General features: G+C 55.4%; 5 protein-coding genes and 1 pseudogene across 6 annotated transcripts; 5 read left to right on the top strand and 1 right to left on the bottom strand.

Moving 5' to 3' along the window:
• Positions 1–3,197: 3,197 nt before the first annotated feature.
• Positions 3,198–5,227, top strand: GCG54_00011941 (Phospholipase A I; the record flags this gene model as incomplete). Its single annotated transcript, XM_045411829.1, has 3 exons — positions 3,198–3,264; positions 3,370–3,928; positions 4,012–5,227. The coding sequence occupies 3 exons, from the start codon at positions 3,198–3,200 to the stop codon at positions 5,225–5,227; spliced, it is 1,842 nt and encodes a 613-aa protein (XP_045266702.1).
• A 2,482-nt stretch (positions 5,228–7,709) lies between these two features.
• On the top strand, positions 7,710–10,417 carry GCG54_00011940 (annotated as a pseudogene). The gene is made up of 4 exons: positions 7,710–7,783; positions 7,854–8,413; positions 8,480–8,933; positions 9,211–10,417. Coding segments are annotated over exons 1-4 (2,295 nt in total).
• Positions 10,418–14,644: 4,227 nt separating this feature from the next.
• Positions 14,645–16,299, top strand: GCG54_00011939 (putative transporter C11D3.06; the record flags this gene model as incomplete). Its single annotated transcript, XM_045411828.1, has 2 exons — positions 14,645–15,317; positions 15,377–16,299. Coding segments are annotated over 2 exons (1,596 nt in total), but the record flags the coding sequence as incomplete, so codon positions are not given.
• A 753-nt stretch (positions 16,300–17,052) lies between these two features.
• GCG54_00011938 (uncharacterized protein) lies at positions 17,053–18,172 on the top strand (the record flags this gene model as incomplete). The annotated part of the gene is made up of 2 exons (XM_045411827.1): positions 17,053–17,112; positions 17,183–18,172. 2 exons carry the CDS (start codon positions 17,053–17,055, stop codon positions 18,170–18,172), a joined length of 1,050 nt encoding a protein of 349 aa, XP_045266700.1.
• A 76-nt stretch (positions 18,173–18,248) lies between these two features.
• GCG54_00011937 (uncharacterized protein) lies at positions 18,249–19,104 on the bottom strand (the record flags this gene model as incomplete). Its single annotated transcript, XM_045411826.1, has 3 exons — positions 18,249–18,597; positions 18,656–18,706; positions 19,031–19,104. 3 exons carry the CDS (start codon positions 19,102–19,104, stop codon positions 18,249–18,251), a joined length of 474 nt encoding a protein of 157 aa, XP_045266699.1.
• Positions 19,105–19,995: 891 nt separating this feature from the next.
• GCG54_00011936 (uncharacterized protein) lies at positions 19,996–21,459 on the top strand (the record flags this gene model as incomplete). The annotated part of the gene is made up of 1 exon (XM_045411825.1): positions 19,996–21,459. The coding sequence occupies one exon, from the start codon at positions 19,996–19,998 to the stop codon at positions 21,457–21,459; it is 1,464 nt and encodes a 487-aa protein (XP_045266698.1).
• Between the last annotated feature and the right edge of the window lie 2,308 nt (positions 21,460–23,767).

The raw sequence follows: 23,767 nt of genomic DNA, 5'->3' as shown, positions 1-23,767 counted from the left end.
ATGAAAGACAATGCGAGCAATCAAGAGGAGCCAAGCGAACGTGCTCCTGTCACAAGAGCGCGTATGAGTGGCGATTTCGATAACTGTAGCCATGCAGAGAGACGCGTGCGAATGACTGACTGGCTGTAGGGTGACCTGACACTCTTGACTCTGGAGTGAGTTCCTCGGAGGCGTCCATGCCAACAAGCCCAAGCCTTGCACAGCCACGCGGGCCACTGGTTTCGAACTTCTTGTTCGGTACGCAGCAAGCTCCGTGTCCAATCAAGGCGTCGGACTCGCGTCTTCTCAACGCAGAGGGTGGGAGCTAGCGCGGCCAGGCGGCACATGTTGAGCGGAAGAACAATTGTGTTGCTGACGTGCGGGCAGGCACGGCAGGGTCACGGGAAAGGGTCCCTTGCTTGCAGCTGTCAGGTTATGCGTTACCTTAGGAGAGACTGGCAGGATATCTGCTCAGCAGTGCAGTGCAGCGCAAGCTCAAGAAGCAGCTGCTCCTTTCGGGGGAGGCCGCAGAAGCGGTGGGTGTCAGCCAGCATCATCAGCGAGACATCGCAAAGAAAAGACGCCAATTGAGGGAAATCTCTTGAAATTTGAATTGGCATAATGCTGATGCCAAGTAATGCGACGCCTTTGCTGTCCGTGAATTCGAGGCAAGCGGGGGAACTTGCTGAGCAGCTGAGGTCAGAAACAGGCCATGCCATCATGGTCATCACGGGCCTCGATGCCCTGGCCGAGGATCTGGTGGGGTATCCTTGCTGGTCCTGACGTTTCGCTTGTTCAGTATTCGGTACGGCTCTCATACTGTAGTTCAGGCTGCCTTATGTGAGTGTCCGGCGTTAAGTAGGAGACGCAGCTTGTTTCTCGGCCTCGGGAATCGACAAACGGGACGAGACTCGTTTGATTGACAATGGCGTGGCGGGTGAGTTAAACTCGGACTCGTTTATCAGACGTCAGTGTCGGGAACGAGATCCAGCGCCATCATCGGTGAAGGACTGAGGACCCCCGACACGCGGTGGGGCAATTGGCGATACCCCTGTTCCTAGAGATGGAAGAAGACGCAGCTTTGTTGAATGGCTGAATTGCGAACGGCGGCCTTGGGAGAGGAGTGGTTTCCAAAGAACAGGTTCTAGTGCAGGTTCCCGGGAACCTACAGCAAGAAACCACCTTATTTAGCCGTCCAGTCCAGGGGCCAGTCTCCCGCACTGCAGGGAAACATGTTGAGGGGTTCGGCGCCATCTGGTCTCCAGTAGAGTAAGGTAGTAGTAGTAAGCGACCTTGCCTTACTTGCAAGTTGTAGGAGCTTCGGGTAGTCGCTGCCAGATTCCCGTGCCGTAGGCTGTTTGCTGCAGTTGGATTTGCAGAACGTAAGCGGGTATCGTCTGTTCGTTCTGCCTTGCAGCGTGCCTTATGTCCGCTCGCGACATCTGAGCATCCTCAATGGATCGAAGACGACAGAGCGCGCGGGATGACCCAATGTGTTGACCAAAACATGCAGCATGATAATTCGTACAACCAACCACAAGTCTCTTTGTTTTTCGCGGGGCCTTGAACTGCGGCCTAGTCGATTGGATATAAGTGATAGGATAGCCGATGTGATGCAGTGTGCGTCGAACAAGGAAGCTTCTGGAGAGAGGCATCTTGGTCTTGGCAGCGTACGGCAGATAGAGTGGGTGAGAAGCTGAGCTTACCTTGCTTCATTCCATTACCTACCTACCTACCTACCTACCTCAGGTAAGGTACTCAGCCGAGGGCTGTCGAACAAGGTAGACCGTTGAAGCCCGTGAGAGAAGAGCGGCCCGGCAGGTGCTGCGCGGCGGGCTGTCGGCAAGGATGGAAGGGACGTGCAATTTTTGAGTTCTTCCATCTGGCTCAAGTTGAGCCGTGTCAAAGGCGAGGCCGCGAGGTCGAGGTATTGATTCCATTGTAGAAAGCCGGTATCCGTAGTAAGGTCCATTAAAGCAAGTAGGCAAGTAGCCAGTGTCTTGGCGGTGGTTGCTGACGTCTGGCTGAGCCCAAGGCCGCATCCCTCCGTGGGGAAGGGAAAAAGGAAGTTCGCTTCCTCCGAAAAGGCGCATCCATTACGCAGTCAACACCGGGAACACTGCTTGACCTTGCCTACCTACCTACGCATCTAACCAACAAGCCTCCTCCATCCCACTACCTGCCCGACCCGATGCTGCCGGCCTCCGTTGCTTGCCATAAACCTCCGTCGGCGCCCTCTTTCATACCTCACGAATTCTCTGCCGTCTGCTTGCTCCTGAACGGAATAAAGATCATCGTCGCCTTCGTCGTGCGCTAGACCTCTCTCTCTGCCGGAGCTTCGCTGCACGCTGCCCCCTCAACGCCTTCTAGTGGGGGGACGACCTGAAGATCCTCGCCGAGTTGGAAGCCGTTCCCGCCTCCCACTCGCTCCAGCAACACCAAAGAGGGAGCCAAGACGCCGGGTCTCGTGCAAAACACGACCTGCTATTCGCGCATTCTTTCATCGCCTAAAACCACCCCGGCCATTTCTAAATTAGCACAGTCGCTGCTGTGGCGTCACTGCCTGCCATACACCTGCATTTCCACCTCTGGGCTCTGGCACTTGCTGTGGCCATCGCCGTGTGTCACTGTTGCCGTCGCTGCCACTTCTTGCCGCCTTTTTTTATTTTTATTTTATTTCTTGCATCCTCGGCCTGGACTGGGCAGTCTAGTTCGCAAGGGCCGCCACGGAGACAGCCCTGATCACGATAGGAATCACACACTTCCACGCGCTGGGTGCTCAGCGAGATTGGGGACACTGCACTGGAAACAAAACGAAACAAAACAAAAAGGTGAGTCCTTCTTCACCAAGTGGGCAAGTGACAGGGCCAAGAGGACCCATCCTGTGAGTGGACAGGGTCCCTCCATCCAGGGCGCAAACCGTTCCTTGCGTCACTTGATCAACCTGTGTTGCCGCCTGCCGCACCCTTCCCTGACCCTGCCTTGTCTTGCCTCCTCTTCCTCATTGCATACCGTACTTACACACTTGCACCTGCTAGTCTCGATTTCTCCCAGCTGGCCAAATTTTCCATTTTGCAAAAACACCATACCCTACTGCGACACGAACGTTTGGGACCGCCAGACGAACAAAGTCGAGTGCAAAATCAAATTTATACTTCCAATAGAGACCCCTGTCGATCATAATCAAGCTGGCGTTCTCAGGGGAACCCGCGCAAGTCATGGACCTCAATGGGGTCAAGAGGAGGGACACCACCAAAGGACCTCCTCTTCGCATTCTATCTCTAGGTACGTTCATGTTCAGCCACAAAGCCATGCTTCACCCGCCACGCGATCAGCAGCAGTGCGCGAAATAAACCGGGAATTTCAACGTACTGACATGCTTTGTGACAGATGGTGGAGGGGTTCGCGGCTACTCCATGCTCATTATCATCCAAGAGCTTATGCATCGCACATATGTCGAGATTGAAGGAAGAGCACCACACCGAAACGAGATCCCTAAGCCATGCGACCACTTCGACCTTATTGTCGGAACCGGAACTGGCGGCCTTATCGCCCTGATGCTCGGCCGGCTGCGCCTTGACTTGGAGACATGCAAGCAGTTGTACGTGAGGCTTACACGCATGGTGTTTGAGACGGACAAGACCATCGCCGGAATACCGTATCGATCAACACTTTTCAAGGCGTCGAAGCTGGAGGAAGCCATCAGGGAGGCTGTCAGAGAACACACCGTCTACGAAAAGGAGGGCAACGATGGGACTGAGAGCGACATGATTAGCCCACTCAACTCGGCCTACTCCAACTCTGGTCCTAGAAGACACACCAGCAACGCGAGTACTGTCAGCTTCAGTGCCCGCAGCCCCCAGGCTCAGATGGCCCGCCCCGCCTTCAACTCGCGTTACGGCAATCCCAACGCCAGGCTCTACGATGCTAGAGAAACTAGGACAAAAACGTGAGCCATACCCTTAGTAACAAAATATACGGCCAAGCGTGCAATGACTGACACACAAGTAGGGCTGTATTAGCGATGTATAGAGGCTCGCGCAAGGGCAGCCCCCCAGCCATTCTGCGATCCTACGATTCGAGGAGAGAGCCACCGCCCGAGTTCGACTGCAAGATTTGGCAAGCTGGCCGCGCAACGTGCGCCATCGGTCTCGCCTTCAAGCCTATCCAAATCGGTCAATCTGTTTTCCACGACGACGGCGCCGGCACCTTTAACCCCGCCCCGGAAGCCCTGGACGAAGCGGTACTAAATGAGTGGCCTGGCCGCGAGGTAGGCGTATTCGTCAGTGTCGGAACAGGTAGACGACCAAAGGGCAGCGACGCCAATCAGCATGTCTGGTACGAAGGTTTTATGGGAGACTTCGCCGAGGCACGCCGGAAGCTCATTTCTAAGATCGAGGGCTGTGAGGCGATTCACGAGCAAATGAGGAAAGAGCACCTTGCAAAGAGAAACGTCAGCGTCGACAACTACTATCGTCTGAACGTGGAGGTTGGTGTTGGCGAGTTTGGCATGAACGAGTGGCACCGCCTGGCCGACATCAGTACTGGCACACGCCAGTATCTCAGGCGGGAAGTTGAGCAGAGGATGGTGCAGGGCGCGTCTGCGAAGCTGGCCAAGATTCACAAGGCGAACATCCGCTTCAATCGCGCCTTGCCGGATGTGCCCGAGCTGGTCAAGTCCACATCGGAGGCTAGTGAGCCATTTGCAGTGGAGCTGCCAGCCGAGATCCCTTCGTCATGGCCGCCACACAACACACCGCCCAGCCGTCAGTCGTACGAATCTGGAATGGAAAACTTGCATGTCCCTTCGCCCATGAGCCCTTCCCCAAGAAGCTCTGGCGAGAGATTACAAGCACCACAATCTCTCAAGATTGGGACACCACCTGTAGGGCAGCGGCCATACCCGCCGCCGCCAAGTGCGCACTCGGCGGATGATGACGATGAAGTCGATCGCTTGGTTGTCACGGCGCCTACACCAGCCCAGTACAGATACGCCGCCGGCGCCGACAAGATTGCTATCATGAGCCCAGACGAGCACCCTAGATGGCAGAGCCCGCCACCTAACGGACATGTGCAGCAGTCGCAACTGCCACGTATCCCCCCGCCGCTACCCCCGAAAACACCACTTCCGGAACATCAAAAGGCTGGAGTCCGTCGCCCTAATACCGCCAATCCTCTTCCTTATCCCGTTGACGACGAACCCCCACCAGTGAATATGGCAAGGAAGCCAGACTACCGTGGAAGATAGTCGAAGTTGCTGGTTTAATATACGTCGGGAGCTCTTTCCCCGATCCTTCATGGAACAGCTTTCGATGTATCCAAATATGAGACAACACAGAAATGGCACATCAGTGGATACCTCTTGGTGGCTTCATATTTGATTGGAAACGACATGACACGAGGCGTTTTGGGGAGTTGATGTCAAGGTCCTGGGATTTTAGTAAAGATACCATTCTAAGCACATGTGATTAGCTCGGGTGCTCAGCCGCGGCACTGAAGCCGGTCACCATAATGAGATAATGCTCTTTTTCCCTGCCATCCAAGCTCCGTGTCTTGAATTAGCCCTAGTCTGTGACTCCGTCATCCGAAGGTCTCCCGCATGCCCGCTTCCCGGCCGGGTGGCAAATTTCCGATTATTCGGATTCTAGTGGGGCACTACGTCACGGCACCGTGGACCTCCTCTCTCTATCCGTACCTAGCTTGTTGATCGAACCGGCCATAAGTTTAAACCGCGTATCCCCCGTTGTCCCGGAACTCTCTTCGTGCCCATCATATTTCCGGCCATCTCGTTTATACACTCATATTTTTGTCCCTCGCCCGCCGACCATACACCAAATCTTGCTATTTCTTCAACTTTGGACCGCTTGGCTGCCCCCAACCCGCTACGCGCACGATGCCCTCCACGTGGGAACGATGTGATGTTCAAGACATTCAGCTGGCTATCGTGGCATAGAGTAGCGTCCCGCCCCCTGACGCCATGAGACAAATTTGAAAGAAAAAGGAGTGTTCTCCCTCACCTGACAATGTTTCAGAAGGGTTTTCTAGTTCTGTTCATGTCTTCGGGTCCTAAATAACGAGGGCAACCGGAAGCTACCTCACGAAATTGGCCAACTGGAATGTGCTCCTCTACTAGCGCTGCAGGACACTGGACGGTCGAACGACATTCTCATGGCACAATTTACGAACTCATTCTCAGACCTTTCTTGTTCTGGCGCCCCGACAAGGGCTGACGAACTTGCAGGAAATGAAGGCGCCCACATTTGAGTCCTGGCGTGCCTTGCGATGGAAGGGCCTCGGCCATCTTGGCCCTGCTGGTTGTTGGAGATGTCGATCAATCTGCGAGCATCTCAAACGCAATGCCGAAACACTGCCATTTTTATTTCTTTTTCGTCTTACTCCGCTTTTCATTTCATCGGCACTTCAAAATGAACAAGTGTGCGGCTGTCTGCCATCGCAAGTCACTAAAAATCTACGGGAACATTTCCGGTGGAGTAGAGTCAAGCGGCTTGAACGGTACCTTGTGGTTCATCGTTGCTCACTTTTCGACGGGCAGCCATATTGTTTTTACATTTGCTCTCAAACAACATACGACGCGGTGTCAGACGGCACTCACCGATTAGGGCACGTCAGCAGCTCTTGCCTAGCCTGCTTGAGACACACGTTGTTACCCCCGGATTGTGTGGCACAACGCCGCATCAAGAGATCGACCCGTCAGACCCGATATAGCTCTATTAAGGAGTGAGAAGCTCGAGATGAGCGCTCCTGTTCTGTCTTGAATAGGCATCGGTCATCTAACGTCGAGAAGCGGTGAGCTTCAGCTGCCATGATCAACAATGCTTTGTGGCTAGCCCCAGCCTGATGGCGTCGCCTCCTGAAAGAACTCTCATAAGCCTGGGGAGAACCAAGTGGTGAAGCCCGCTTATGGCTGAATCCGAATGCAGCAAAGACGTTGCCTCGAAAATTGGAGGGCTTTCTCGAGATGTGATTCCAATGTGACCCTAGCAACCGGCTTTCCAGCCCCCTCACTTCATGGAATCACCAAAATGGGACATGAGCAGCAAATTCGGCCAGAAACTCCCTTTCTATGTCACAACAGATGATGCGACTGGCTCTTATACGTTTCAACAACCCGCCATTAGTCCATTCAGGTGCCCCAGCACTAGCGAGCCAGGCTAATGCAGATCGATCAAACCACCCCGGAAGATGCCACTTGTGGCTTTTTCTCAGCCCGGCAAATACGACGCTAAACCAAACGTGTCAAAATCCGACAAGCTGCATTCAAGCCTCCTTTTCTCACTCAGTGATGATATAGGTGCTGCTTACCTGGGGTGGTTCGCCATGACCCCCTTCGGCATCCCTATAAGTCAGTCTTACGGTCGAAAGGCCCTTCCAACGTCATGGAAGCGGCTCCTCAAGGTGGAACAGGAACAGATCCCACATGGTTAGGGGGAAATCGCCGCATTCAGATCATGTCCGAAGGGCTGCAGCATCGGCACTTGCGGGCATCGCGTAGCATGCGAGCCGAGAGGACTACGACGTCTTGCGGCGAGTGTAGGAGGCGAAAGCAGAAGGCATGTACACCGCTTAAGCCTCTATCCGTTGGCTGATAGGCACCCTTCGTTTGTTGAGGTCATCAGAACAACTGGTGGTTACAGGACAAGACCGCCCGGTTCCCCAAATTTCATCCTATCCAGAAATAAGACGAATCGTAAGACTAACCGTCGACCCAGTGCGATCAACAACAGCCGTGTGGCAACTGTCAACGTCGTTTCCCCCAGCCAGTATGCGAATACCGCTTGGGAAAGTAAGTAACACATCCTCTTATCAACTGTTTGTTGTTGTCTTGGATATGGTTTGACACGGCTCGCTCCCAGCCGGATACCTGGAACCTCGACCTTCCCGACGCCGACAAGAGTCGGCGGGCGAGGGGCCACTCGCGATCTTTCTGGCGCTGAGAGTCCCTTGCCGTACGAGCCCTCATCTTCTGGGACGTCGGCACATTTTGAAAGCAGATGGCCTGCAGCCGCCATTCCGGCTGCTCTCAGCGGCTCTGACACAACACCCACGTCAAGCAGTTTCTCGCCTGGAAGTATACGACGAACAGAGATAAAATCAGAACCACAAGAATATGCTAGACCAACCCTATCCACACGGCTCCAGCTAGTCATCGGCAACACGGATCACACGCTTGACGCGGACCCCTCCCAAGCATCGCAGCAAGTCTTGACGTTTCGTCGCGCGTTTCCCGACTATGTGCTGGGAGCCGAAAACGATGGTAGGAAGGACGAGTGGACTGCCGAAGACGAGGTAATACCTGTCGTATGGGCCCGCTCAGCACAGCCAAAGATCCAGAGGTCCATAGGTTATATGGAGGACCAGTTCGGACATCTGCCTGTTGCCCAGACGCCGCTGAACAAGAAACTACTCAGAATATGTGAGCTCCGCCTCTCCGGAGCACGTGGTCTATCATCATGAACCTAACATCAGTTGCAAATCACAGACTTTGACGTGCTTTCCCGCTTCAAGGCTTGCCTTACAGGCGACCCGGATCCCAGCAATCCATTCATCAAGCACTACGCTCCGTTCTGCATCCAAGAACCTTTGGTCGTGCAAACAATCATGTACGCTTCGGCCTGCTATATCCACGAGACTGGGCACCTGCCCAGGACTGCTCTCATGGCCAGCAAAGGGCGTGCCATCCATATGCTCAACCAACGCATTAGCTCCGGGCGGAACTCCGCTGCGGCGAGCAACGCAGGCAATGTCGGGGAAACAAGCGGCACAAACGACGCCGCCATCGCGAGTGTAATCCAGCTCGCCGCTGCCGAATGGTACTGGGGCGATAACAACGAAGATGTCCAGCACCACTTCAGAGGTCTCCGAGACATGATCAGGTTGCGCGGCGGTTTCGACCGTCTCGGGATGAACGGGATCTTGGCAAAAAACGCGATATGGTACGTTGGTTGGGTTTATGACTCTGCTTTGCAGCATATTTGGGGGCTACCTTTCCCATTCTCCTGGGTATCCCGCCGTTCGGTTTATTGTTCGTCCCTATATTTTGCTCTTTCCCGGTCTCTCTTTCGCTCTGATATTTTTACCCGTTCGTCCGTCTGACCCTCTCTCGCTTTTTTTTTGGTTTCCTTGACTCGTAAATGGGTCTCGATCCCAAGACACGATATGCCGGCGGACTTTTTCGCTGTCTTGGAACCGCTTTGACTGACTCATTCGTAGTCACGATGTCTCCATAGCCCTCGCGCACGAAAACAGCCCACTGTTGCTGCTCCATCCCCAGGAAGACTGCAGCAGCGGCGGCGGCGGCGGCGGCGGCCCAGGGACCCCGTGGACGGCCGACTACGCCTTCGCCGACCCTATAAAAGACGTGCCCCTTCGCATGACACATTCCGCGCCCTTTGTCTGCAGCCTGTCATCTGTGGGAGCGCTGCCGAGCTACGCGGAGTGCTCGCAGTCTCTCGGCATCCACCGGGCGACGGCTTCAATACTTGACAATGTGAGGTTCTTGTTTAAGGCGGTGGAGGCGGCGTACGTGGCGACGAACGAGACGACCGATCCATCGACCGAAACGGCGACAACGAAAACAACGACAACGACGAGGGCGCCGACGAAGGCGGCATCTAGAAAGGTACAGCTCATGGGGAGGTACATTCACGAACACATTCAAAGCCTGCATCCTACGATACCAGGACACCGGCAGTCATCGCCGGGAGTTTCGACGAGGGGGAATTCTCCGGGATTTCATTACTACGCCGGCGCGGATGGAGGATCGACACGGAGCGGGAGCATTTCGAGTATAGGCGCAGCAGCCGGACCTAGCACCGGGGGCCCGGGCCGCTCGCCACCGGAGCCGGGGTACGACTCCACCACCACGCCGGAATGGGCTTCTGCGCCGGACGCTAGCGATTCTCCGACAAGCCCCAAGTCGACGGCAACGGCGCCTCATCATCATTATCGCCAGCAGCAACAACAGCACAACTCGGACTACATGTACCAGGCTATCAGAGCGACGGCCATCGTGTACAGCCGGGCCATCATGGACCGAACTCCGCTGAGCGTGGCCTGCACGCAGCCCGAATTCCTGCAGATATGGGCAACGGTGTGGCGTGTACCCCTGTCGGCGTGGAACAGCTCAGTGGGCACCTTTCACTGGATCATGCTGGCCATTGCGCCAGCGTGCCACACGACACCGCATGGGCGTTTTGTCAAGAACATGCTCATGGTCAGCACTCTTGCGCTCGGGGTGGACAACTGGGCGGTGGCCATGGGCGCTGCGAAGGCCGGCCTCAAGCTGCAGCACTGGCTGAAAGGCCAAGACGCGGAAACGGAGAGCGAGGAGGGTGCGGAGGAAGACGATGGGGAGGGGCAGGGAGACGGCGGCGGACGAGGAGGAGGGAGATGGCGCTCCGGGCACGAAGAGCGGTGAATGGGAGGCGTGTACACGGCCAAGATCTCTTCCTCCCTCTTGTGCCTGTGTGCGTGTGTCTTTCTTCCACGTCCTGTAGGGACACGTCTCTGGGTGTATGCGGATGCGTGTTCGATGGCAGCGAATCATGGATATCGCTGAACGAAACGGACAACGGCCGCAACATGCAGGTCAACGAAACTAAACCGACAACGAGACAGACAGAGATTTACGAGGTGGAACAGTCCGCATCCACTCGCGAGCGGGTTACTCTCTACAGCATGACGTTTTCCGGCATAAGAGCCCTGGACATTCGTCTGCAGCCTATTTGCATTTGGAGGCACTCCTCTGGGATTCCCAGACATTGCGACTTGCCACGAGGTGTTGAAGAAAAATACCTACTTGATCTGCTTTGCCGCCGGCAAAGCAAAGAGATGCGGTTTGTCCAGGGGCCCGCCAGCTGGCCAATGCAAATGAGGGGAATTCATTGCTGCATGAAGAGTGACATGAGCAAGAACAGCGAAGAATGAACAGGGTAGGGCAGCGACAAGGTTCAGGGAAGTTTTATTTTATTTTTGTTTTTCTGTATTTCGGGAGGAGGGGGGGGCGTCACGATGCTATGGTTGCGTTGGGAGGCTGCTCACAACGTCGTCATTTCTCCCCGTTGACCATCCCTACGATCCGACTTCCGAAATTACTCCTGGGGAAGCGCTTGCACCTTCCGCGGGCATAGCGACGGAGTGATAGACGAGGATTGCTGGACTGCGAATGCTGATGGTCTGTTGTGTTGCTGCGTCTCTGAACTCTAAAGAGTGGGAAATGGCACAAGGCCCCATCCATCCCCCCCTCCCCCTTCTCTTTGCTCTGCGTTTTCGTACCACCCCTGTTGTAAGAGTTCCTCAAAGTTCCAGCGTGCGAGGAAAACCCAGGAGCGGGCGCCAACGGACGAGTTCTCTCCTGACAGTTCAGGCCGATACGACACTGTCCACGTTTTTGACGGCAACATGTAACTCGCCACAGCCGGGATGAGCGACGTTCGGGGCCCCGTGAAACGGGCGAGGAGGCCTGGCTCAGGACAGAACGAAGGGAGGTGTGCACCGCGGGCGTCGTCCGTTCGCCTTGCGGGAGCCACGTGGATGTGCCAGAAGCTGCACTGAAGAACTTAAACTGTTTGACACCGTTTCTGGCTAACAGGTACCGCTCCCACGGGGAGGGTATTGCCGCAGAGGAGCTTGTCGTCCGGTCCGGTTGTGGTCCGGTTGTGGCCATGTGTGTTCGGGTTTGTTTGTGGTGGCACTGGTGGATGCATCAACGGTCGTCGGTACGGTGGCTGTTGAGACGGCGGGTGACGGGCTGAGCAAGCAATTGTCTCCATCTTCGTGTCTGACAATCGTTATGGCCTCATGTCGGAACGGTTGCAAGTGGAGGCGTACCCGTACCCGGATGCCTGCCCGCACGCCCGTCGTCTGCGCCGGTAGCGCACTTCAGTTCCCTTCCGGCCGGCCGTTCTGCTGGAGGCTCAGCGACGTGCGGGTACTCCGCCGGTCCGGCCACTGGCGTCTCTCATCTCTCAACCGCCCGCAGCAACATGAAAGTTATGTCAAAGTTGCAAGGCTTTAAGGTATGGCGGCGTCGATCCCGAATGTCCGCTAGGAAATCTAGCCAGGTACAGCCCGTTCAACTTTTCAGAGGTCCGACGGGATCGGTCTTCCGGCAACGGGTTGGAGGGGTTAAAATGGAAGAAACAGAGATAATAGCAGCATGCAGCTGTGCGGTATGGAAGTGTGGTGCCGCATAGTGGTGTGATGGTCGAGAGTGAGTGTCAAGCACGCAGTGTAGCGTATTGTAGAGCAGGGAATGGCAACACAAGGAAGGACATTTGTGTTCCATGGTATAGGATGGCAGGGATGAGACAGCGCTTGTACTCTACATAGCGACATTTTGCCCGACTCAAATAGCGATGATGAAATGGGTGGTGTTCGTCGAGGCCCAGTCCCGGACAGTCGAGGTTCCCAGGTATGCATTAGAGTTTAGAACCACGTTCCACAGCATGTTTCGAACGAATTCCTTTCCAATCAAAGAACCGAGCTACTACTACGCAGGGTGTCTGCAGCCTCCCCCATCCTACCTCTGCAAAGATGTCAATAGACTTCAGTCAGCTTTGGTTTGTACCTTGCGTGAGAGGCAAGGAACCTACCTTGCGTTGCTGCTATGCGGGCTGTGATGGGCGATCAGAATGGCATCTTTTTTGTCGCTCATCCACTGGGCGGGCGTTGAAGAGCGGGCAGGGTCCGTTCGCTTTGGATTTTGGCTTCTGCACTGCAGCTCTGCTTAGCTACTGTACCCGCAAGACTCGACAATATGAGATCTGAATGACGATGCCATGCATGCCATGCCAGTGGTATGCTTTTTTGCTTGCAGCACCTGGGCTTGCATTTTACCCGACTCGAGTCTCCAGTTGCCATGAAAACCCGTCCATATTATGCCGCAGGTCAAAGGCAAACTGAGTTGAACTCAACTCAACTTGCCTCGTGTCGCATTGGACTGAGCCGTTGTTCCTGGCATCTCCTCGCGAGCCACCCCGACTCATGAAAGGCGCAAAAGAGCACCTCTCGTTAGTCGTGTCGTCTCCATCTATTGGCCATCACCAAGTCGTTCAACATGTGTTGGATGCCACCTCTGACCGGTGCCAGGACTAGTCGGGCTGTTTTCGAGAAGTTTCCGCAGCCAAACCTTCCATATTTTGGTTTAGCGAACTACTCGGCTCTCATGACTGGAGATTGCCATATTGGGTGTCCGTGGTCGCAGGCAAGTGGTGTGCCGCCGCAAGTGCAAATGTTGCCCTGCGTGTGCTTCCTGTAGATCTCACTTACTTCGAGAACCCGCCCCTCGCCGTTGCGCTTTGACACCCCGACCGTGGCCTCTTTTTTGTCCTCTTTTGGTCAAGGTTCTTCTAGACTGGCTTCTAAGACGATTCCATTCGTTCTATTCGTTCCACCACGACTCTCGCGTCGATGCAAGCTGGAGACTTGTTTTCTTTCATGTGTCTATCTGTCGTGGTCTTGCGTTTTTTTCTCGGTGATCGTCTTCAGATGAGCTCAGTGTGGGACCGGTACTTGAGCGCCGGGACCTGAACAAGTCTCTCAGTGGCAGACAGTACACGTCTCTGGAGTGCGGCTGCGATGCAGTACGTCTTGAAGAATTCAGAGCAATGCCACTGGTCGATAAGACGACACCCCCTCTCGTCTCGTCTCTCGCTCTCCACTCGGCCGGCGGGTTTGGCTCCAACACCGGTGTCGGCCATCGACCGCATGGTCACCGACGCCTTGGCCGCCGGTGCCGCTGCTGAGGTTCGGTGCCAGGTGGGTGGTCCTGCTGCTGCCGCTGAAGTCTTGGCCCGTGGAAGAGATAACAGGACATCGGGTGAGATAAGAATTCTGCACCGAATGTCTGTTCTCTCCTTGTCTTGGTCTAGCGTAGCGAACCCCATGGCCCATAGATCCGAGATTGGCATTTCTGGGGCAAGCACTGCGGCTCTCTGACGCAACTGTTCTTCAATGTTAAATGTCGCCGCATTGCAATGAAAATTCGAAGCCAGAGGAAGCAGAGTCGCAGCAACTGCGCAGCGTGCCGACCGCCTGCTCGTTCAAGACATCCAACTTCATGTATTGCGTCAGTTCGGATGGGCCGTTTGCCGTGCGCCACATGAAGCAGCCACTCAGAGCCATCGATCCGTTGTCTATCGTCTTTTCGCACGTGTAGACCCTCGCAAGCGTGGAAATAAAAACGTGTCGGCCGAAATGCACACTTATCACTGCCCAATCTCGAGCCGTCGTTTGAGGGGATCTCCCCGCGCAGAACCGGCCGGGCTTGCCTCGCCAGAGGTGTTGAAAGTCAATTCTTGGCCATTGAGCGGTCAAGTTGCTGCGTCGCAAGTGCCAATTGGCTCATGTCAGCTATCTCATACTTCAACTCAGGATTTGAGACGAGCTTGTGATGGAGGGGAACCCTTAGATGGAGTTTGAGGAAATGCCGTATACAATGCTAGGGCTTTTCTCGCCGTTTTTCCTCGTCGATATCTTGACCGTCTGAACCTTCGTTCCCTCCTATTCTTCTCAGAAACTCAAGAAATTCGCCCGCAACTCATTGGTGCTTAGGTAGACACATGCTTCGGTCTGTCTCATCCGTTTCGTGCGACGCTTCACTTGACTCGTACTCTCGGCCGGTTTGGCGTGTTTCTGGAAAGGCTCGGTTTCTTGCGTATCTGGACAATTGCGAATCAACCTTCGGCTCCGGGGCCTCGACGAATACGACAATAGCCCACAGTCGCACAGCGTCGATCAAATGCCGGACTCGTCGTCCTCCGAGACAATGGCAACAGCACCGCCGCCCCCCTCCGAAACTACAGCTCTCCTCCGGAAGCCACCGGGCTCTGCCTCCGATGAACCTTCCCAAATCCGGCTATGTGTGGCCGAGATCTTGCTGCTGGCCAAGGCCGCAGTTCCGGTCATCTTGGCTTATACGTTGCAGAACAGTCTGCAGACCATCAGTGTGCTCATCGTGGGTAGACTAAGTCCAGAGGCTCTCGCGACCGCGGCCTTCAGCTACATGTTCGCTATGGCCACCGCTTGGCTCATTGCCCTTGGTGGAACGACGGCGCTCGACACGCTTGCATCAAGCAGTTTTACCGGATCGACCAATAAACACGATCTGGGCATTCTGCTGCAGAGGGGCATCATTGTCCTGTCGGCATTTTATGCAGTTGTGGCAGTGCTATGGTGGTTCTCCGAGCCAGTCTTCCGGGCGTTGGGTCAAGAGGAGTTCATTTGCGTGCAGAGCTCAAGATTTCTGCGGTGCCTGATCCCTGGCGGACTAGGGTATGTCTGGTTTGAGGCTATGAAGAAGTACTTGCAGGCGCAAGGTGAGTCGGTACCTTATCTCGTGAAGAAAAGCGACGGTTGTTGATGTCTGAGTAATAAGAAATCTACCGGCCGGGAACATATGTGCTGTTCATCACGTCGCCGATGAATGCCGGGCTCAACTATCTCTTCATCCACACGCTAGGCCTTGGTTTGTACGGCGCACCTCTCGCCACCGGCATCTCGTACTGGATATCTTTCCTGCTTCTTGTGGCTTATGCGGCGTTCATACGTGGCAAAGAGTGCTGGGGCGGGTTGCAAGTGCGAAAGGCGCTGAAGAACGTAGGACCTTTTGCGAAGCTGGCGATCCTGGGGGTGGTGCACGTGGGAACGGAATGGTGGGCGTTTGAAATCGTGGCGTTGGCAGCGGGAAGGCTGGGTACGATTCCGCTGGCGGCGCAGTCAGTCATCATGACGGCGGACCAAATCATCAACACGATCCCGTTCGGGCTCGGGGTTGCGGCGTCGGCTCGACTCGGCAACCTGCTGGGGGCGCAAAAAGCTCGGGATGCAGCGCGGGCAGCACACGCTGCAGCAGTGTTGTCGGTGATACTTGGGACGTTGGTGCTGGTGGTGTTGATGGCGACCAAGAATGTTTTCGGGCGTATTTTTAACGACGACGAGCGAGTGATCCGGCTGGTGGGCGAGGTGATGCCGTTTGTGGCTCTGTTCCAGATCGCCGACGGGCTTAACGGGTCGTGTGGTGGTGCGCTTCGCGGGATGGGACGGCAGTGGGTTGGGGCTGTGGTGAACCTCGTCAGCTACTATGGCGGGGCACTACCGGCCGGGATTTACCTCGCGTTCCACGGCTGGGGACTCGCCGGTCTGTGGATTGGACAGTGCGTCGCCCTGTATCTCGTCGGCGCCCTCGAATGGGTTATTGTTGGATTCAGCAAATGGGACAAGGAGTGCCAGCGAGCGTTGGATCGCCTTGATGATAGCAGTGACGGAGAGGGCAATGCTCCCGACGAGGAGGCCGTCTAGCCAAAAGGTGTTGATCAGGCATGCATGCATACATGCGAATCGGATGTACATAGGGAGAATTTGAGTTGTCTGGGTGGTGTTGGTGTTGTTGGTGTTGAACTGCTGGCTGGGTTTTTTTTTTTTAACCGTCTCGAGTAAATAGTTGATTTTGAAATGACCCATGACAAACGAAGCAATCCCCAAGGATTGGCTGGGAAGCAGAGTAAAAAGCACGGAATAAACTAGATGATTACTGTGTAATTCGGCGTATTGATGGCGAATATTCACATCGTTTGCTAAAGAGTGAGGTGTTGCTATCCAGCCAAGCAACCAAGACACTGAGGTGGGTAGGTGCCTGCGTGCCCGCGTGCCTTCCTCGCAGTCTGGGCATCCCAACTGCTAAACCTTCCCAGAGCAGTCTAGACTCCTCAGAGCTCCTGCGGGGCGGTTGTGTCACTGAACACCAGTTGCGCCTGAACCCCGCCATCAACCCCACTATCAAAGCAGTGCTCTCCAGGCATTGGAGGGGACTGACGATGATGGCATTTATTCAACAGTTTGAGCCACGGTAATGGAGACGAAGAGAGGTCCTTTCCGTCCTTTTGCATCAGCCTAAATAAACAGGAAGCACATCGCGACTAAGACAAGTCCAATTTCTCCTCTCTTCACGCATTGCCCAAACATTTCCGTCTCGTCAACCACCAAGTTCAAGCAAAGCAGACGTCTTCCCCTCCGAATCCTGCTTTTCAGCACCGTCGCGTCAAACTCGTCACCATGGCACCTATTGGAATTGCGATTGTTGGGGGTGGCATTTTCGCCAAGGAGCAGCATTTGGTGAGTCGTCCAACGAGACTCTCGGCCTATATCTCGACCGAAGAACCATGCTCACTGACATTACCAACAGCCCGCTGTGGAGGCGAGCGACCAACTGGAACTCAAGGCCATCTATTCGAGGTCTCTCAAGTCGGCCCAGGACACAGCAAGCCTGGCCAAAAAGTCTGGAGCTGCCCCCGACCTGTACTCGGACGACTCGGGTGCTGGCAAGTCCTTCGAGGACCTCCTTGCCCGCGACGACATCAAGGCTGTCATCTTGGCCTTGCCCATCCCGAACCAGCCTGAGTACATTGAGCAGGCCCTGGCCGCTGGGAAGCATGTTCTCGCTGAAAAGCCCATCGCCGCCGACGTCGCTCGTGCCCAGAAGCTGATCGAGTACTACAAGAAAGTGTCTGCCGAGAACGGCGTTACCTTCGCCATCGCCGAAAACTATCGTTTCCAGCCGCGCTTCACCACTGCACGGGACGAGGTGCAGAAACTTGGCAAAGTTATTGGCTTCAATGCCAGAGTCTTCTTCTTCGTCAAGCTAGGCGGCAAGTACATTGAGACGGCATGGCGCAAGAAGCCTGATTACCAGGGTGGTTTCCTTCTGGACGGTGGCGTCCACTTCGCTGCTACCGTGCGTCTACTTCTCGGTACTGAGGCCGCCCCGGAGTCGGTCGCCGCATTCTCGGACTTGACCCGGCCGCACCTTCCGCCCATTGACACCATCAACGCCGTCATTAAGACTCGCTCAGGTGTCACCGGGTCTTTCGCCGTCAGTGTCGGCTCTTCACTCAGCGCCTTTGACTTCCAAGTGGCGTGTGAGAATGGCAGTGTCACAGTCTCTGGCCACGAGCTTATTGTCAAGCCCTTGGATGGCGAAGCACGGACAACCCAGTTTGAGCAAACGACAGGTGTGAAGGAGGAGGTCAAGGCATGGGCCGAGGCCCTGGTCTCGGGCAAGCCGAACCCGCTGCAGGCGACCGACGAGGCGCTGGCGGACCTGGAGTTCCTGGAGAAGATATTCAAGAGTGGTGAACAGGATGGAACGCGTTTGAAGTTGGAGTTGCAACTATGAGAGGGGCCTGGCTAAGGCAGGTGGTGTGTGGGTGAGATAAGCTCTGTGCGCTTGTGGGTGGGTGATAGAGTTCAATTTAGAGCTTGTTTTCCTTGGTTTCCACCGCGAGAATTCGCTCCAAGCCTCTCCGCATTTCATTGCTCATTCCAGATGCGGTTGGCCGGCCGGTAGATCTCTGGACAAAGACGTGGACAAATTCCCCGACGGCTCTGACCTCATCCACGTCCTTCTCAAATACGGCAATTTCATAAGTCACGCTTGATCTGCCCAGCTTGTTGACCCGAAGTGCTACTTCCGCAACCGCGGGGAAAGAGATGGACGCAAAGTAATCACTGTGCGAGTGTACCACGAGGCCGTGCTGCTCGGAGCCTGAGGGCGACAGGCCACAATGCTCAATCAGGTATGTGTTGACGACGGAATCGTATCTGCAGCCTTTAGCTAGTGCGCCTCAAGGACACAATGGTGTTGGGTTCGGAGCCATACAAGAAGTTGTAAATGCTGTTGTTCATGTGTTGATACATGTCATTATCGGCCCTAGGAAACCTTGTTATTGACTGCCCAGGCAGTGAGAATGATACCACTGCATTGTGTGAGGGATGAGATGTGATGATGGAAGGATGACGGGCTCACAAACACAGCCGTCGGCTTGGGGCAGACGCTTTGGTCCGGAGATATGGCGACGCGGCAGAGCGATGGTTCGTCGCAGTGGCGCCGGCGCCCGGGAACCTTTGCAAGGGACAGGCTGCCTCCATCCATGCCCACCAACTGACTTGATGTCGGCAGAGAGGAGGACGAATGATGTGGGCCGGAGCAGCAGCGCCAGGCACGACAATCACTGCAGGGAAGGAAAAAGCTCACCATCGTGTTCGATAGTCCAAAATATAGTGGTAATCCTCCCTTCGACGCCTCTTTAGCTTCTCGAAGCTGGCCATGTTTGGCTGCCTGATGGGACGGGAACGAAGAGATGGGTGCCCACGAGCTTGAGCTTCACGCAGCAAGATAAGGTAGGTAGATAGACGGGCGAGTATTGCTTGCCCAAGAGATGTGAGATGGAGGTCTTAGGGCTGACTACGAAAGATGTGCCGGCCGTGAAGTAAGCGACGAAGTTTGCACCGGCTTTAATTGTGTAGCTTTTGTGGCCATTGAGTTGAGGCCAAACGTGTTCGTTTTTGAGCCTTGAAGGAGGGGGAGCTCTCGTGGCTCTGAACTAATGTGTGCGGAGAAGCTGTCCGAGGATCTAGAATCGATCTCACTTCATACCGAGGCAGGCATGCAATGGCCGGTTGGATGCCACACTGCCCACATGAGGGCTAATTAGCACTGTTGGTTACGTTGACGGGCGGCGGCGGCGATCCGGTAAGTCCATCACCTACATTGATTACATAACCAGACATTGTCTCAAGCTTGACCTTGTGTCTGGCCAATCACGCTGTTGCCGACCTCAAGGTCCAGAGGCGGATGGGGAAAAAAAGTACAGCAAAGTTCTGCCACGTCTGACCGCTGGCAAGTTTGTGACTCTTCTCAGATACATCTGGTCAACGTACACAGAGCGCAATATACCTTCGGGATTCCGCGAGCTGTGCGGGGAGAACTAGCAACAAGTTTTCTCTTTCCAAAGCTCGATACTCCTCGCCAACCAGTCGCCGACAGTTTCAAGGAAAAAGACACACCCTTCTCCCACATACGCCCGCCACCCCGCCCGCTGCTGCATCTCCTTCTGGCAGTCGACCTCCCCCGGCCTATCAACCCTGGCTACCATCAGGCAGTCTGTCCTTGTGCCCTTGGCGAGGCTATCCTCTCGACTGGGATTCTTCTCTCCTTCTATGGCTTCCCAGCAGGTGCAGGAGGAAGCGGCGGCGGCGGCGCCACCTGCAGCCTCCGTCGCTGTCCCTGCTGCCACTACCACTGCTGTTGTCGTCCAGCCCCCAAAACCCAAGCCGGCTAAAGCTCCAGAGACAGACAAGTTGCCTGATGTGCTTACGACTCCTGTTGGCGACATGTGGCCGCGGCCTTACTTCTTTGAAGGCGGCTTTCGCCGAGTTGCTCCTTATCACTTCACCTACCGCACCAACGCCAAGCAACGTTGGCGTGGCCGGAAGCTAATCGACATTTACGAAGATGAATTCAGAGACCGCACGGTAGAGTACTATCGTTGGGCAATGGAGACTGGGCGAATTGTCGTCAACGGGAAAGCTGTCGGCCCGGATCACTTGGTTAAGAACGGCGACGTGGTAAACCACACCATTCATCGTCATGAACCCCCTGTTACAGCTGAGCCAATCCGTGTCATTCACGAAGATGATGACATGATTGTTGTCAACAAACCCTCTGGCGTGCCGGTGCACCCTGCTGGAAGGTACATGTACAACTCGCTCATCGAGATCATGAAGTCTGAGAGAGGCGAGCACTTTGTGCCTTACCCGTGCCATCGCCTAGACCGCCTCACCAGTGGCCTCATGTTCATCGGGAAAAACCAGCCCGCTGCCGTCCGACTCTCCGACCAGATTGTAGCCCGCACGGTACGCAAGGAATACCTGGCACGTGTAATTGGAAAGTTTCCCGATGGCGACGTTGTCTGCGACCAGCCTGTCCTTCAGATATCTCCGAGACTTGGGCTCAACAGAGTTCGTGCCAATGGCAAGTCGGCACGGACCGTCTTCAAGCGTCTTGCATACTACTCGCCCGAAAACCCAAGTGCTACGACGACCACCGAGGATCGACCAAAAACGCCGGAAGAGCTCGAGGCAGAAAGGCATCGACCTTGGCTCAGCAAGGAGGGCTATTCAATCGTTCGTTGTCTGCCACTGACAGGCAGGACACACCAGATCCGTGTGCACCTCCAACATCTGGGGCATCCAATCCAGAATGACCCTCTATACGCCAATCAGCGCGTCTGGGGCATCAATCTCGGACAGAACGACGGTGAAGCACTTGAGAACACTGACGAGGACATCATGGCGCGGCTGGAGAGGATGGGAAAGCAAGACGTAGCGGACGCAGTGGCCTATCACGATGAAATGGTGGACTTGTATCAAAAGCGAAGGGCGGAAAAGCTGTCGGGCAAGCTCTGCGAAATTTGCGACACTCCTCTGTACACCGATCCTGGTCAGCATGAGCTGTCCTTGTGGCTTCACAGTCTCCGGTACGAGGACGCCGGAGGAGCATGGAGCTATGTCAGCCCGATGCCGGACTGGGCCCTTCCTCCGGAGGGCACTAGCGGGCCTACGGAGGTCGGAGGGGTGGAGGAATTGGTGGAGGTGGTCAAAGATGAGCCTGAAATATGCTGAGCAGTATGCTGCGATGTGCGATTTGCGGTTGCAGCTTTGTTACGAACTCACTGCGGGACCGGACGGACCGATTGACCCCACCGAAATCTTGCACACGATTGACTTTGGACGGCGTGATCATGGAATTGATGGAAATACCCTGTGACTTTGAGTGGGATAGTCACTGAGAGATTGCGACATTCTTTGGTTCTTGCTGTACGATTGCGCGACTACCTACATGAGTTTATGCGCCGTTGGCTGGATACAAAGAGTTAGTTGGTCGTAGATACTTGTCTGATAGACTGACGTGCGTCTCGATAGAAATCGATGTTGTACAGGCATTCCGCAACTAAGGTACGGAAGTTCCGCACCACGGAAAGGCCGCCTGGTGCCCCCAGTCTGCAGCGCCGAAGGATTCGTCTGGCAAGGGTGATTGGACTGGCCGTGAATGGGATCTGCCGCGGCGCCGACACCTCCGCTGACCGTAGGCTCGGAGATGCCAAGAAGCGGACCCTGTTCACTTTTATCCTTTCTTTTTTTCACTGTTTGTTTTTCAACCCCTTCCTTTTCCCTCCCCCATCTTCTCGGAGCGAGATCCGCAATGGCTGAGCAGACTGCTCATTGGTTAGTTTGTGAGAGAAAGTGGCCATCGTTGGGCTGCTAGCGCCGTTCCTGGAGATGGAGACCGGAACCAGAAAAAAGACATGGAAGTATTTTGCAGGCAGCGGTACCTTGGAGAGGTACTTTTGCGCGTCGGCAGACTGCCGTCTCCCACAATCCATCCACTGGCCTGAGGGACCCGACCTGACCCGACCTGACCGCTCCCCGTTCTCCTCCTCCGTTCTCAGCTGCACCTGGCCTGGCACCCCCACCATCTGACCGTCCCCCCATCCTCCCCCCATCACTAAAACTCGAGATGCCCGGCAGAGACCTGGCATCGCGCCGGACCATGCAGCAGGCCCTGCTGGTGCCCCGAAGGTATGGGGCCTTGCCGTCCAGTCCCTCTCGGAGTCCCTGAACTTGAGGGGAATAATGGAGGAGGAAACGAAACATACAGTGACCAGCTTTCTGAGTCAGAAATGACAAAACAGAAATCTGAATGGGATAATGCGCCGAAGGCACGGCATCCAACGGGAGGGTACATAACCCCGGACCGGCAGTGCTCAGCCCTCCCCGAAATAACTAAAATGCTCGCTGATTCCGGATGCCCTCTTTGTCGACGCCTTTCGCAGCTCATCGCCGTGGCAGAAACCCTCGTCCTCCATCCAGAATGAACGCCTTATGACATAGCTCGAACCGATCGCCATCCCTGACAATATGTGTGCATCCACGGGGACCCGGGACGATGCGCATCGTACGACCAGAGCGTCGGTACGGATATTCACGATTACGATTACCTTCTGGATGATCCGCCGTGCCGTAGAGGAGACGACCAACAAGCGAACGAGGGACGGGAGCGACAAACAAATCGAGACAAGATTGGATTGGGCCGACCAGCCGAGCGAGCTGGCACAGGGCGGGATGCCTTACCCCCGCGTGATTGGAGACGGCGACACCCACTGACAGCTGGGAACACTCGCCAGGCACCATGGTGCCTGGATACTAACAAGAAGGAAGCGCAGATCGGAAATGCAAAAACCTCGCCGCAGCCCAAATGTTTTTGACGTTGGACGAATTTACCGTGCCGCAGAGAGGGCGAAAGGGAGAGCGAGACACGAGCAGGGAGAAGGAGGGCGGCCCCGAACGCCACAATCCCGCCAGTTTGGAAGCGCAGTGAATCACTCTCAGCAGCTCGGCCAAATGCCTGCCTCCTTTTCGCCTCGCCGCCGCTGCCTTCGTCGTCGTCGTCGCCTTTTTGCCTCTACACGCGGCTTCGAACCTCCCCGAAGAGAACTTGACCCAAAGCCGTGACACCCCCAAGACGATGACAGGCCGAATATGCAGGCGCCCGATGCAATGCAGAACGCACGGAAGCCATGGAGCTTCGAGAAGCCCGCCACGTTGTCAGAGAACTGCCGGCGCACTGTCATCCATCACCTGTGCACGCCTCACCTCAGCCCAAAACGCCCAATCTCGAGGGAAACAGATGCCAAAAGAAAAAGAAAAAAAGCCAGGAGGAGGGCAAAAAAACAAGGGACGGAGGCGACATGGCACACGTGTGAATTTCGGCTCACTGCTAGTGTTGACAGCGGCGATCTCACTCTTCCCGCACTGCGCTTCGCTGCCGGGACAGGCATTCGAACACCATCTTGCTTGCATGCTCACCAAACAGGCACCTGCTTCCTCCAACCGAGCGAATGTTTCTGCGAGCGGCAGACCGCCCTCAAGA

The sequence above is a fragment of the Colletotrichum gloeosporioides genome (assembly GCF_011800055.1).
Source record: "Colletotrichum gloeosporioides strain Lc1 chromosome Unknown consensus_28, whole genome shotgun sequence".
NCBI classification, from domain to species: Eukaryota; Fungi; Ascomycota; class Sordariomycetes; order Glomerellales; family Glomerellaceae; genus Colletotrichum; species Colletotrichum gloeosporioides.
Note: the sequence above shows the minus strand (reverse complement) of the source record. Positions and strands in the feature narration are given on the sequence as shown.